The sequence below is a fragment of the Helianthus annuus genome, chromosome 10 (assembly GCF_002127325.2).
Source record: "Helianthus annuus cultivar XRQ/B chromosome 10, HanXRQr2.0-SUNRISE, whole genome shotgun sequence".
Classification (NCBI taxonomy): domain Eukaryota; kingdom Viridiplantae; phylum Streptophyta; class Magnoliopsida; order Asterales; family Asteraceae; genus Helianthus; species Helianthus annuus.
In genome coordinates, this window is record NC_035442.2 from 143,697,407 (window position 1) to 143,712,555 (window position 15,149).

The 15,149-nt window shown below is 41.4% G+C and overlaps 1 protein-coding gene across 1 annotated transcript; it reads right to left on the reverse strand.

Annotated features, from left to right (window-relative positions):
- Window positions 1-4,740: 4,740 nt before the first annotated feature.
- LOC110882753 lies at window positions 4,741-5,610 on the reverse strand. Its single transcript, XM_022130697.1, has one exon. It carries the CDS (start codon window positions 5,608-5,610, stop codon window positions 4,741-4,743), a length of 870 nt encoding a protein of 289 aa, XP_021986389.1.
- Window positions 5,611-15,149: the final 9,539 nt, after the last annotated feature.

The following is a 15,149-nucleotide window of genomic DNA, read 5'->3' on the forward strand; positions in this document are numbered from 1 at the left end:
CTTCGCGCTAATTCATCTGTGCCCAGATCAAAATCCAAAAGCGTATGATTCCGTAACACCCTTTGATCTACTGGAAGGATTGGTGTTTCCGGCATAGGAGGATTTTCCGGCCCACTATATCGAATCGGTTCCCGTATTCTCTTCCTTTTCTTTGACCCAGCGCGACTAGATCCTTCATCCGACATCCTGTCAAAAGAAACCACATTACACAATTAATACCATGTTGTTGAACTTGTAACCGTATAGCATTTCATTCGCGGTTACAAGTTCCAATCGAATGCCGACTTGTATTGGAAAATCATTTAAGTCGGTCAATCCGTTCGAATGGAGATTGAGTACAAACGAACCGACCGACAATTAAAATTCCTTTTCTAACTCGATTTCAGCTCTTAAGAATCAAAATCGGCATTCGAAAGAAGATAGGAAGCTTTTTTAAAAATTTTCAGCATTTATTTATATTTTTTTTTCTCTATTTTTTATATATATGTACACTATACAAACCGAGCCCCGACTACCAACCGGCCTAACTTTCCGCTCAAACTCAATCGCCTCGACACGAATAATCAACCTATCCATTTGCACATCGTAACGACTAATCTCGATACTATCCGCTCCTACACTCTTTCTAAATATCATTGCACACTTGACATCAGCAACACACTACTACTTAAGCACAACTTAATGGTCTCCCTTCTAAATCCAATTAATCCGGTCACCACCCACATCAAACTGAACAACCAATGCTGAAATCATACCACACATATTTCTTATACTAAAAATCATTCCAACTACTATGCGATTCAAACTACACCCACTATTTGTTCACAAACCAATCTCTCTCCAATTCCCATATTCGCCTACTCTAAACGCTACCTGAATCAATTAGACACATCCCATTCTTTTTAATATCAATTCATGATCAACCCACAATCCCTATTTTCACGTCTCTCAACCCAAACCATATTCTTTCACCATTTACATTCACTACCCCTTTAACAAACTCACATCAAAACCAACAGAAACTCCCAAAATTCTCATAATCTATCACCTCTCTTTTACTCATAATTTTAACTTGAAATCAACTACATTCCTGTTTCAACACCCAATGTATCATATGCTATATTCAACACTCAGTCGACAATTTTCACAAATTTATCATCAAAGCATGAAAGACTTTATATAATCATAAAAAAAAATTAAACCTTCATACCTGGGCCTTCACTTGAAAGTGACAATTAGAAGAAAACTTGAAGAAACTATTGTTCAATCAAACTCAGCCGGTCGTCGGGTTGTGTTGTGGGTGGCGGCAGTGGTTGCCGGCGACAAGAGAGGAGGTGGTCGGCGGTGGGTGGAGTGGTCGGACGGTGGGTGGAGTGGAGAATAAAGAGAATAGAGAAGAGAGCTGAGGGTGAAAGACTGAGCGTGACCCAAGGTTTTATTTGGTTGGTTTGGGCCGCGATACGCGGAAGAGTAAGAGGAACCCTACGCGACACGCTAACCCGTTTTAAACAAAAATTGACTTTTTGACTTAAATTCCAGGCGACACGCGGAAATGACCACTGACTCGTCCGCGACACGCCTGGGAACCAATTTTCCAGGAGTTTGCTCAAATTTTTAGTTTCCATGCCTTAGAAAATTTTTGGTTTTTCACTTGTTTTCACCTCCTTCACCCCCCAAACGAGTTTTTATGATAATTTAGCTCTAAAAACATACCTGGGGCTCCTCTTCTGATTGTTCTCCTCCTCCTAATCATCTCATATCCCTGCAATACTCCGGAAACAACCCGAAAACAACCGAAAATTGTGCAAAAATGCCCCAAAAACTGATTTTTCAACCCGAAAAATCACCTTGTCCTACCCCCCAAACGAGTGTGCGTTGCCCTCAACTGCACTAAAGCCTAACCAAACCACCCGAGCGTCCCCACACTTGATTAACGACACTGTTATACTCGAAAACTCGCTAAAAACAATCTAACTAACTACGAAAACAAAAACACCAATTACAAATGAACCTTAGGCTGCCTCCTAAGAGCGCTAAGTTTTAGATCTTCAGCCAGATCGTACCTGTGCGATTACTCAACATATTCGCGGACCGTGCTCACGTATAGCACCTCCACGTTCTTTCCAGGGCCGTTAATTTCTCGCGCATTGAAGTACGGCTTCAGTCTATGGCCGTTCACCATCTGGCGGATATGATCATCAAAGTCCTCAATCTCGACATCACCGTGTTTTCCAACTTTGGTCACACGATAAGGTCCTGTCCACTTACTCTTCAGCTTCCCAGGGAACAGTTTCAACCTGGAATTGTATAACCAAACAAGCTGGCCAACTTCAAACACTTTCGGCTTAATCTTCGCGTCGTGCACTTTCTTCATCTTATCTTTGTATGCAGCAGCACAATCGTAAGCTTCATTCTTTATCTCTTCCAGTTCACCCAATGTCAATTGTCTCTCCTTACCTGCAGTATCATAATCAATGTTAATCTGTTTAACTGCCCAAAATGCACGATGTGCAATTTCTACCGGTAAATGACATCCTTTTCCGTAGACCAATCGATACGGTGTTGTTCCAATCGGTGTTTTGTACGCTGTACGATACGCCCACAAAGCATCGTCCAATTTATTGGACCAATCCTTGCGGTCGGCTCGCACAGTTTTTTGTAAAATTTCTTTAATTTGTCGATTAGAAACTTCGACTTGCCCACTCGTTTGAGGATGATAGGGGAGTGGCAATTCGATGATCAACACCATATCTCTTAAGGAGTTTGCCAAAGTTGAAATTCTTGAAATGAGACCCCCCATCACTTATGATCACACGAGGGACACCAAATCTCGAAAAAATGTTCGATTGAACGAACTTGCAAACAACCTTATGGTCGTTAGTCTTGGTGGCAATGGCCTCAACCCATTTGGACACATAATCCACTGCCACCAAGATGTAAAGATTTCCAGACGAATTCGGGAATGGGCCCATAAAGTCAATTCCCCATACGTCCAAGATATCGACAACGAGGATTGGCTGCATGGGCATCTCATCCCGTTTCGAAATGCTACCCATCTGTTGACATCGTAAACAATTCTTAGCGTATTCAAACGAATCCCTAAACACCGTAGGCCAATATAGCCCACATGATAGCACTTTTCGTGCCGTTTTCTGTCCACTGAAATGTCCACCACATGCGGACTCGTGCACCAATGACAAAACTGATGGAATTTCTTCATTCTCAACACACTTCCGGATAATCTGATCAGCTCCAACTTTAAACAGATCCGGTTCATCCCATATATACTGCTTTGCTTGTGAAAGAAAGTGCGCCTTCCTAGATCTCGACCAATGGTCCGGAATGATACCTGAATGAGCATAATTAGCAAAGTTAGCAAACCATGGTTGAGTATCAACAGTAAGTAAATGCTCATCTGGAAAAGTTTCCAGAATGTCATGTTCAGGTCCTTCAATCTCATTCACCACTCGTGACAGATGGTCTGCCACCACGTTTTCGCTTCCCTTCTTATCTCGTATCTCCAAATCGAATTCTTGCAATAAAAGGATCCATCTGATAAGCCTTGGCTTTGTGTCCTTTTTCTCCATAAGATACCTAATTGCAGAGTGATCAGAAAAGACAATTACTTTATTACCACAAATATAAGGTCTAAACTTGTCTAAAGCATAGACAACAGCAAGTAGCTCCTTTTCCGTGGTTGTGTAATTCAACTGAGCATCCGCGAGAGTCTTGCTCGCATAATAGATTGCCACCGGTTTCTTGTCAAATCTCTGTCCCAAAACTGCACCTACTGCATAGTCACTCGCATCACACATTATTTCAAAAGGAAGTGACCAATTAGGGGATTGTAGGATGGGTGCTTCAACTAACTTTTGTTTTAGTGTCTCAAAAGATCTTTTACAATGCTTGTCAAAAACAAATGGGACATCTTTTAACAAAAGATTACACAACGGTTTAGTGATAACTGAAAATTTTTAATGAACCGTCTGTAAAAACCGGCGTGTCCAAGAAAGGAACGGACGCCTTTGACACTTGTGGGTGGTGGTAAGGTCGAAATTACTTGAATTTTTGCGTGGTCCACTTCAATCCCCTTACTCGAGACAACGTGTCCCAACACGATGCCTTCCTGAACCATAAAATGGCTCTTTTCCCAACTTAACATCAGGTTTGTTTCAACACATCTTTTTAGCACTCGTGACAATTGTTCCAAACAGGCCTCAAAAGATGTGCCAAAGATTGAAAAATCATCCATAAAAATTTCCAAAGACTCCCCGACCATATCTGAAAAGATACTCATCATACACCTTTGGAAGGTGGCCGGGGCATTACACAGTCCAAACGGCATTCGCCTAAATGCAAAGGTACCGTAAGGACAGGTAAACGTAGTCTTTTGTTGATCATCAGGATGAATAGCAATCTGATTATAACCTGAATAACCATCAAGAAAACAGTAAAATTTCTGACCTGCGAGCTTTTCCACAATCTGATCAATAAAAGGAAGTGGGAAGTGATCCTTTGAAGTTGCAGCATTCAACTTTCTATAATCTATGCAAATTCTCCACCCGGTTACCGGCCGGGTGGCCACTTCCTTACCGTCTTCACCTGTAACAATCTGGATGCCCGCCTTTTTAGGCACCGTCTGTGTCGGACTCACCCACGTACTGTCCGATATGGGATAGATGATCCCTGCATCCAGCCACTTTAAAACTTCCTTCTTCACAATTTCCCGCATGTTTGGGTTCAGTCTTCGTTGAGCATCTCGAGCCGGTTTTGCTCCCTTGCCGTGATGATCTTGTGCATAACAATGGATGGACTAATCCCCTTGAGATCAGCGATTGTCCACCCAATTGCAGCCCGGTTGGCTATCAACACTTCCATCAAAGCTTTTTCCTGTTCAAGTGACAAATTGGAAGCAATAATTACCGGTAGGGTGTTGTTGTCGCCCACAAAAGCATACTTCAAATGCTTTGGCAATGTCTTCAACTCGACTTGTGGAGGTGACTCAAGTGATGGCTTCAATTGAGTGTCAATATGATCCGGTAAATTCTCGACTTGATGCGTCCAAGTCGGCTTCAATTCCTTAGCAGCCATCACCTCCAACTCTTCTTCCGCATATTCCAATTCCACCTCTATTTCCGCCAAATCCCTGTCACAAACAAAACACGTCTCTATAGTGCATTCCCCACTTTCGTGAGGATAACACCCGTCAATAATGTCCGCCATGAAACATTCATCATTGACTAGAGAATCAGATGCACGGGCAAAAGCATTTAATCGGACCTTACGATTTCCAAACGTGATGTCAACCGTACCATTTCTACAATCGATTAGTGCATTAGCGGTTGCTAAAAATGGTCTACCAAGTATGACATTAGGTTGTTTAGTATTTTCAATTTGCACGTAGTCTAAAACCAAAAAGTCAACCGGGTAATAAAACTCGTCAACTTTGACAATGACATCACGTAAGATCCCCCGGGGTAGTTTTAACGTCAAGTCGGCCAACACCACGGTGGTGTCGGCTTGCTTCAATGGTCCAAAGTCGTATTGATCGTATAAACTTCCCGGTAAGATGCTAACACTTGCTCCCAAATCCAGCAAGGCTCGACTCATCTTAAATTCACCCACTTGAATGGGGATTAGAGGAGCACTGATGTATTGCAAAATACATACTTTTATCGTGTATAGTTTGTACGTTTTATCGTTATTTTTTAGCTTAGTTTAGTTTAGAATTACGTGCTATTGATCTACATTGCGTTTTCCAGGTCTTGATACATAAAATGCTGAAATTGGAGCAAAACCGAGCTAAAGTGTCAAATGTCAAGTTCCGGAATCAACGTATAAAAGTGTTAGAATAATTTTGAAGTTTTTGGAAGTTGGAGCTGAGCTTAGAGGGAAACATTCTGTGAAAAAAGCTCAGTCGCGTAGCGCTAAGGTGAAAACATGCTCAGTCGCGCTACGCGACTGAGGTAGCTTTGACTTTGCTGACTTTTGGGGATCTCGCGTAGCGCTAGCAAGAAGGGGAGACCAGTCGCGCTACGCGACTGGTATGAATGACGCGCCTGATTTGTGGATCGATTAGGGTTTGCTATAAAACCAAGAATTATAATCAAAAACCCTAACTGACGAATTATTAAAGTTTTGGAGCTTTCGGAGAGCAACTGGGGAGCTATTTCGGAGCTTTTGAAGGCAAGGAATCATCGGTACGGGTTGAGAGTGAAGAATCGAAGATCAATCGGGTTTTCCAGTCCCTTGTTAGTCGATTACCTGTTTGATACTTGTTATGATGAATTCTTTATTCAATTACTTTGATTTGATTTCACAATTTAAGATGCTTGGCTAAACTGTTATAACTACCTAGACGAGATGAATGTTTGATATAAGTTTGGATTTTTAATGGTTTATTATTGTTCGCTTATGGATTGATTTCTGAAAGTAAATTGTTCTAGATTTTCTGATTTGGTGCTTATGCATACTTGACAATTGTTTTATAACTGCTTGTTACTTCATATGATCCTTGGTGACGGTCTTTATCACGTAATAGGGTTGTATTAGGGTTCTTGATTGAGGTGAGTGTCTATATCACGTTATAGATCATTAATCCTTTAGGGTGAAAACGCGTAAGTAACCTTAGAAGTAATATTTGGTAATTTAATAAAATCAAGTGTTCTGCTTAACTTGTCGCTGAGAGGCTCGAGTTAGTTATTAGGTCGCAGTGTAATATATATCTAAGATAGGTTTTGAGAGAAGTCGATCTTATTTCCCTAATTGCATTTGTGTCTAGTAAACCAAGTTAGAACCTAGAATTGCCTTAGATTATCGCGCTGAGAGGTAGACAGTCATATTAGGGAACTTTTGGAATCGTTAGAGGACTGAGAGGAAGTCTAACAGTCGGTAATCACAACAGCCTTGTAGGATTTCCTAGGTTTCTTCCTGAGAAGGGTCGGGAAGTCTTAGCATTGAAATACCTTAAGGTTTAGTATCTTACGATCCCGGCTCCATACAACTTTAATACCATTAGAAGTCCATTCCTAGTCAAACTGGATTTGAGTCTAGGTAGTCTTTAATCTCATCTGAATACAAACTTCGTTCTTCGTTCGTGTCTTAGTTCTAATTTCATTATTTTAGTAGTTAATATAGATTTCCATAGTTTTCAGTAACCCCCCCCCCCAAAAAACAATTAAACAAGTTAGTCGCGTCCGTCATTGTCTTATCAGAGTCTAGTTTACGTAATACATAGAGTCTTGCGGTTCGATACTCGGACTTGCTTAGGTTATACTACATTGACCGGTACACTTGCCGGTTGTGTGGTTTAGGTCTAGAGAGTCTGTTTTATAAATTTAAAGCTTTGTAGTGTCTAGCTTAGAGAGTCTAACTTAGTTAATTTTTTATAGTCTGTTTAGCACACATCAAGTTTTGGCGCCGTTGCCGGGGACTCTTGGCAATCGCGTTCATTAGCTTTGATAGATTTCAGTGACAAATACGTGCTACGTGTTTTAATTTGTTTTGTATTTTTTATTTTCATCTTGAGTCGTAGTAACTTCTGTCTGCTTTTCTTGTGTTCAGGTTTTTGCTTGTAGTGGATGCCACATCTGCGCTCGCACGGGCCACCACCACCAGTCAAGCAGTCATCATCTCAATTGGGCCAAGGCCCTCAGGTTGCTTCTTCATCTTCTTCTCGTTTCCCCAATTTCGACCCCACCCCACCGCCTACACCACCACCTTCACCAAACCGCTCCCCTAAGGTTACACCACCCGATAGCCCTACTTCTAGTACCTCTAGTAATCCAGAAAACTTAGAACCAATGGCCAACCCTAGGCAAACCGTCCATCAGCAAGCCACCCAAAATTTCACCGGCCTCGCCTCACCCATCACCGTTCCACCCATAGTTAATGAAAATTCATGGCAAATTCCATCTTATGCCATGCAGGCCATCACCAATAGTATCCAATTCCATGGCCGAGATGATGAGGACGCCCCAGCCCACATTAACCGTTTCTCTAGGATGCTAGCTACCTTTAGCCTTAGCGGTGCACCCAACGATGCCACTTACCTACAGCTTTTCCCATTCTTTTTAGCCGGCCGTGCGGCTACTTGGTTGGATTCTCAACCAACCGGTACCTTTACCACTTGGGCGGGGCTTCGTCAAGCCTTTTTGAACAAGTATTTCCCGCCCGCCAAAGCCGCACGTCTTAGGGACCAAATCCACTCTTTCCGCATGGGGCCCGACGAGCCTTACTACCTTGCTTGGGAGCGTTTCCAAAACCTTTGTGCTCGTTGCTCCCAGCATGGTCTCTCTGATTGGGCTTTATGTGAGAAATTCTATAATGGTCTTACCCAAGAGACTAGAGATAGGTTCGATACCAACGCGGGGGGGCATATGATGGGTATTCTTACAGTTGAAGAGTGTCTAGAGCGTTTTGAGGCATTTGCTCAGTCTCAATCCCAATCACGATCCGATCAGAGGCACCAAAGTGGTAATTCAAATACCACTACTAGTGCACCCTCCCAAGGGGTGAACCATGTCACCATGGACCCTAGTTTAGCCTCTGTTTTGGAAAACATCACTCGAGAGCTTAAGGAGATTAGAGCTAAGGTTGATAAGTGTGAGTACTGTCGAGGTGGTCACGACACGAGTGCATGTCCTTTACTAGTTGGTGAGGAGCAATGTGATTATTTAGGAGGAGGGTTTGGTAGAGGTCAGTCTAGCGGGTTGGGTAACAATAATCTTGGCTCGGGTTGGCGAAGTAATAATAATAATAATTTTAATAATAATAACAATTTTCGCTCAAATGGACCTCCTGGTTTTCAAATAGCTCAAAATCCAAATAGAGGTCTAGGTTCGCTTTTCAGTGGGGGTTTAAATGGGCAAGTTAAGGATGGGGGGTCAAATAACCAGGTTCAAACAGGTCAAGGTTCAAGTTTTGATTTAGGGGGTAGCATGGAAAGAATGGAGTCCATGATGAGTCAACTGATTGTTAGGGATCAAAATACCCAAAAGAAACTTAGTGAACATGATCTTATGCTTAAGAATCACCAAGCTGCGGTCCAAGACCTTTCTAGGGTTGTAAGTGATATGTCTAGGAAGTTAGATGAAAGATTACCAGGTCAGTTTGCAGCTAACACCCAACCTAACCCGAACGCTCATGTAAAAGCCATTACCACTCGTAGTGGCAGAACCGTAGGGAACCCGAGCGTAGAAGAGAGAGAGGTCGATGAGGATGGAGACATTATAGATGAAGTGATAGAGATGGAGGCTCCCGGCAAAGTGCAAAAGAGGCTAAGCCCAGCAAGTACCGCACAGCCCGGTGAATCTCAAAGTGAGAAGAAAGTCGAGAAAAAGCCCATAGACGTTAGACCTTCACCCTATGTGAATCACGCATATGTTCCGTTTCCCTTGCGCCTTAAGAATCAAAAATACTCGAGGGAATACGGGCAGTTCTTAGATATCTTCAAGCAATTGAAGATTAATCTTCCGTTTATAGAGGCACTCCAGTCCATGCCAAAATATGCAAAATTCTTGAAGGACCTTCTTAAGAATAAAGAGAATTTAGGTGAGTTGTCTAATGTCCCATTGCATGGAGGGTGTTCGGCCATCGTTTCAAATAAGTTGCCCGAAAAGCTTACCGATCCCGGTGTGTTCACTATTCCTTGTCTATTCGGTAGTCACACGAACACTAGAGCCTTAGCCGACCTAGGTGCTAGCATTAATTTGATGCCCTTTTCTCTCTATGAGAAGCTAGACTTAGGCGAGCTTTCACCTACTCGAATGACACTGTCCTTAGCTGATAGGTCCGTGAAACACCCGAGGGGAATAGTGGAGAATTTGCTTGTTAAGGTGGACAAGTTTGTTTTTCCGGCCGATTTCGTTATTCTAGACATGGAAGCCGATGAAAACATACCGTTAATTTTAGGTCGCCCATTCTTAAACACCGCTAAAGCTCTAATAGATGTCTCTTTAGGCACCATCACACTTAGAGCGGGCGAGGAATCAGTAGTTTTTGAGGTTATGAGTTCGAAAGGGCATACTGACAGAGTGCGTTCGGTTTCGTTAGTGGGGGAGTGTGAGAAAGATGAGAGAGATGAGAAGAGGGATGTTAGTGATGCGAGTTTAGAGAAAGGGACAGGATTTAAGTGTGGGGACCCACCGGATAGAAAGTTAGAGGAATTAGAGGAGAGAGTGGAGCGTTTAGAATCTAGGATTAAGACACTGAGCAAACCTCAGTGTGGGGATAGATTTCAACATGGGGAATGTGGATTCAAAACGCTAGACGCGGAATTGAGAAGTTTTGAAAGAGATGAGGGTTTTCGGGTTGATTTGGGCGATACATATAGTGGTGCTACAGCCCGCGAGAGTATGTTTGGAGGTGAGTTGCATCTCCATGATCCTCCATAAGTATGTGAGAAGTTGCAATTCGTTTGTAGAGTTTGTATAATTTGTGTCTTCGTTTATTTTCCGTTTTTAGAGTAGTTAGTATCGTTTTTGTTAGTTTTTTTTTCGGGTCTTTGTTTGTGGTTTGAGTCGTTTGCAGGGGTACATCGCTAAAGATTTGCAGGGAATAATGCGAAAAGAGGTCCAGGTAAGTGTCTTAGACACTTAGCAACATTTGTGAGGGTTTTGGATGGGTGTGGAAATTTGTGAAAATTTTTCTAAGGCATGGAACTTGAAATCAGACGAAACATTCTGCCAAAACTGGCCCGTCGCGCAACGTCTAGCCCCCTCGCGTCACGCGAGGGGTGAAGGTTCAAAAATTAAATTGTTTCGACCCGCCGCGTAACGCGAGCCCCCTCCGCGTCGCGCGAGGCCTTCATGAACCGGTTCAATTGTGTTTTGGCCTTTATTTTGTATTTTGAGTCCTTTAGTTTGTATATTGAGTCTAAATTAGTGGTTTGGGTTGTTTTTAGAGTCGGTGCTGCGTTGGGTTCTGTTTTGCTTTGATTGTGCAGGTTCTGGATTGTACCACCCGTACTCGAGTTCCATTCGGGTGATTTCGGAACCGCCATATTGATTAACTCAAGCAGGCTAGGCAACGATCGCGAATGAAATGCTATACGATCGTTCGTGGGATTCAAGATTCGTACAGCTGGCACTGACTTTTGTCCTAACCAGCTAAGTCGTCTCCCTTTTTGTTGTTGTTGTATACTTTTATTTAAAAAAAGTAAAAAATTGAAAAAAATTAAAAAAATTGAAAAATCCAAAAAAATTGAAAAAAATAGAAAATGTCTTTCGAAATAAAAGAAGTTTGCAATTAATACGGAAAATGATAGAAAAAATGAATTTTTGCTCGGGGTCAAATAATAATAATATGAGATTATAATAAACCGAGTTTGCGTCTAGTTTGGGATATGTGGATAGGCCCGGGTTTTGATTCTAAGTCTCTTTGAGTTAATATACCTTAAATTGTCGGTCTGCTAGTGGGTTCTCTCCTGGGAAATATGGGAAACTAAAACTGGCAAAAATAGTATAAGGGATGCCGTTATAAGCTAAGATAGTTAGAGTTTTTATCATATCTCGCTGAAAAAGAAAAAAAATAGAATAAAAGTGAGCTAGAAACTAAATGAAAGTAACACAGGCCTATGTAATCCGAGTTGGGGATAGCGACTCTACAGCCGGAATGCCTCTGGGATGTGTGAAATCGACTTACCGAATAAAAGTACCGAAACCTATGTAATCTGTGATTGGGGATAGCGACTCTACAGTCGGAATACCGCTGGGTTAGGGAAAGCATCGTCTAGTCTCACGAAAAAGAAAAAAAAAGCAAGCTAGAAAAGAAAAAAAAATGAGAAAGATTAGATTTGATTTCAAATTCTCTTTATCTTGGTATAAAACGGTTAGGAATTGGTCAAATGACCGTTCTTTTAGTCCTATAAGCTTGAGTCGGGAGTAGGTGGACTGTAGATTCTAGCGTGAGACCCTAGGTAGACTGACCGCGCTTAAACTAAATTTACATGATAAGAGTTTAGGATTGGATTCGGGTTTAAAGGGATAAGTATATTTGCAATCGCGGCTAACACAAATCTTGGTTTTAATTAATTATACCTATACTTTTGACCCGGGTAATTGTTTGTTTTTGATTCCGTTGCATAATTCTTTTTCGGGGACGAAAAAAGAGTAAGGGTGGGGATATTTGATGTATTGCAAAATACATACTTTTATCGTGTATAGTTTGTACGTTTTATCGTTATTTTTTTAGCTTAGTTTAGTTTAGAATTACGTGCTATTGATCTACATTGCGTTTTCCAGGTCTTGATACATAAAATGCTGAAATTGGAGCAAAACCGAGCTAAAGTGTCAAATGTCAAGTTCCGGAATCAATGTATAAAAGTGTTAGAATAATTTTGAAGTTTTTGGAAGTTGGAGCTGAGCTTAGAGGGAAACATTCTGTGAAAAAAGCTCAGTCGCGTAGCGCTAAGGTGAAAACATGCTCAGTCGCGCTACGCGACTGAGGTAGCTTTGACTTTGCTGACTTTTGGGGATCTCGCGTAGCGCTAGCAAGAAGGGGAGACCAGTCGCGCTACGCGACTGGTATGAATGACGCGCCTGATTTGTGGATCGATTAGGGTTTGCTATAAAACCAAGAATTATAATCAAAAACCCTAACTGACGAATTATTAAAGTTTTGGAGCTTTCGGAGAGCAACTGGGGAGCTATTTCGGAGCTTTTGAAGGCAAGGAATCATCGGTACGGGTTGAGAGTGAAGAATCGAAGATCAATCGGGTTTTCCAGTCCCTTGTTTGTCGATTACCTGTTTGATACTTGTTATGATGAATTCTTTATTCAATTACTTTGATTTGATTTCACAATTTAAGATGCTTGGCTAAACTGTTATAACTACCTAGACGAGATGAATGTTTGATATAAGTTTGGATTTTTAATGGTTTATTATTGTTCGCTTATGGATTGATTTCTGAAAGTAAATTGTTCTAGATTTTCTGATTTGGTGCTTATGCATACTTGACAATTGTTTTATAACTGCTTGTTACTTCATATGATCCTTGGTGACGGTCTTTATCACGTAATAGGGTTGTATTAGGGTTCTTGATTGAGGTGAGTGTCTATATCACGTTATAGATCATTAATCCTTTAGGGTGAAAACGCGTAAGTAACCTTAGAAGTAATATTTGGTAATTTAATAAAATCAAGTGTTCTGCTTAACTTGTCGCTGAGAGGCTCGAGTTAGTTATTAGGTCGCAGTGTAATATATATCTAAGATAGGTTTTGAGAGAAGTCGATCTTATTTCCCTAATTGCATTTGTGTCTAGTAAACCAAGTTAGAACCTAGAATTGCCTTAGATTATCGCACTGAGAGGTAGATAGTCATATTAGGGAACTTTTGGAATCGTTAGAGGACTGAGAGGAAGTCTAACAGTCGGTAATCACAACAGCCTTGTAGGATTTCCTAGGTTTCTTCCTGAGAAGGGTCGGGAAGTCTTAGCATTGAAATACCTTAAGGTTTAGTATCTTACGATCCCGGCTCCATACAACTTTAATACCATTAGAAGTCCATTCCTAGTCAAACTGGATTTGAGTCTAGGTAGTCTTTAATCTCATCTGAATACAAACTTCGTTCTTCGTTCGTGTCTTAGTTCTAATTTCATTATTTTAGTAGTTAATATAGATTTCCATAGTTTTCAGTAACCCCCCCCCCCAAAACAATTAAACAAGTTAGTCGCGTCCGTCATTGTCTTATCAGAGTCTAGTTTACGTAATACATAGAGTCTTGCGGTTCGATACTCGGACTTGCTTAGGTTATACTACATTGACCGGTACACTTGCCGGTTGTGTGGTTTAGGTCTAGAGAGTTTGTTTTATAAATTTAAAGCTTTGTAGTGTCTAGCTTAGAGAGTCTAACTTAGTTAATTTTTTATAGTCTGTTTAGCACACATCAAGCACCTGGATCTCGGAGCTTTGGTGGAAGATCACCCGATAAAACGGCACTAACTTTTTCGGTTAAAGCTATCTTTTTCGGAAATTTGTTGTGCCGTTTTTGGGTGCAAAGCTCTTTCAAATATTTTGCATATGCCGGAACCTGCTTGATTGCGTCTAATAACGGGAGATTAATTTTCACTTGTTTAAAAACTTCCCACATCTCATCCTGTTGTGGGCCCCGTTTATTAACAACTTTTGTTTCCGGATTAATTAAAGCCTTAGGAAATGGTACGGTATTACCCTCCATACCCTTCTCCTTTTTATCACCCGGTTCAGTATCTATCACCCTATTATTTTCAAGATTTTCTTTTTTATTCTTTTTAGGGCTAATAGGTTCCGGCTCCGCGTCGGACTCGTTTTCCTCATCAACCTCCTCCACAACACCTTCAACAAACTGTGGAGGAGTCCCAACCTGATTATCATAAACTTTCCCAGAACGAAGAATACTTACCTGATTAATTCTGGCGTTAGACGAACTCCCTTGATGCTGTGGATTCTTCGTGGTATCACTAGGTAATCGACTCGAATCTTTTCTTCCTTGTGCCATCTCGGTCGCCAGTTGGGCGACTTGCTTTTCCAATGCTTGATGAGATTTAGCTTGTACTTCTTGGTCTTTTTTCATTTGCTTCAACATTTCCATAATCTCCCGATTAGAAACCTCCTCGTTTGAAGTATTTGCCTTGCCTTGCTCCTGTTGTTGTTGATAACTTCTTTGGTTGCTCTTGTTGTAATTTCCTTGAGGGTAATTCTGATTATAATTCGATTGACGGTTCTGGTACGGCTGGCTTCCTTGATTCGGTACCTGAAAATGAGGATTCAATTGATTAGTATTACTATACCGAAAATTTGGATGATTACGCAAACCTGGATGATATGTGTTTGAATTCATATCATAATTCCTTTGCTCTCCATAAACCATGTTCACGTCCTCCTCAGCCGCTACAAACTGACCCGGACATGCATCCACCGTATGTCCCAAATCTCCACATGAATCACAAACCGGAAAGGTTTGCGTCGCATGCACTGCATCCCGTTCGCCCAAACCTCGAAATTTCGCTAACTGGCGTTCCAATGCCTCCTTTTCTCTCTCTAACTGAGCAACCCTTGCATTAGAGGCTCCTGCACTTGATGGTGCCACAATTGGATACTTTTTATTCCTATCCGACTGTGCCTGTCTCTTCGAATCTGCTGCAACAATATCCAAATAATCCCAATCTACAT

Excerpts from the sequence above, each read along its gene's own strand:
- LOC110882753 (XM_022130697.1), bottom strand. The coding sequence starts at position 5,610 with ATGAGTCGAGCCTTGCTGGATTTGGGAGCAAGTGTTAGCATCTTACCG.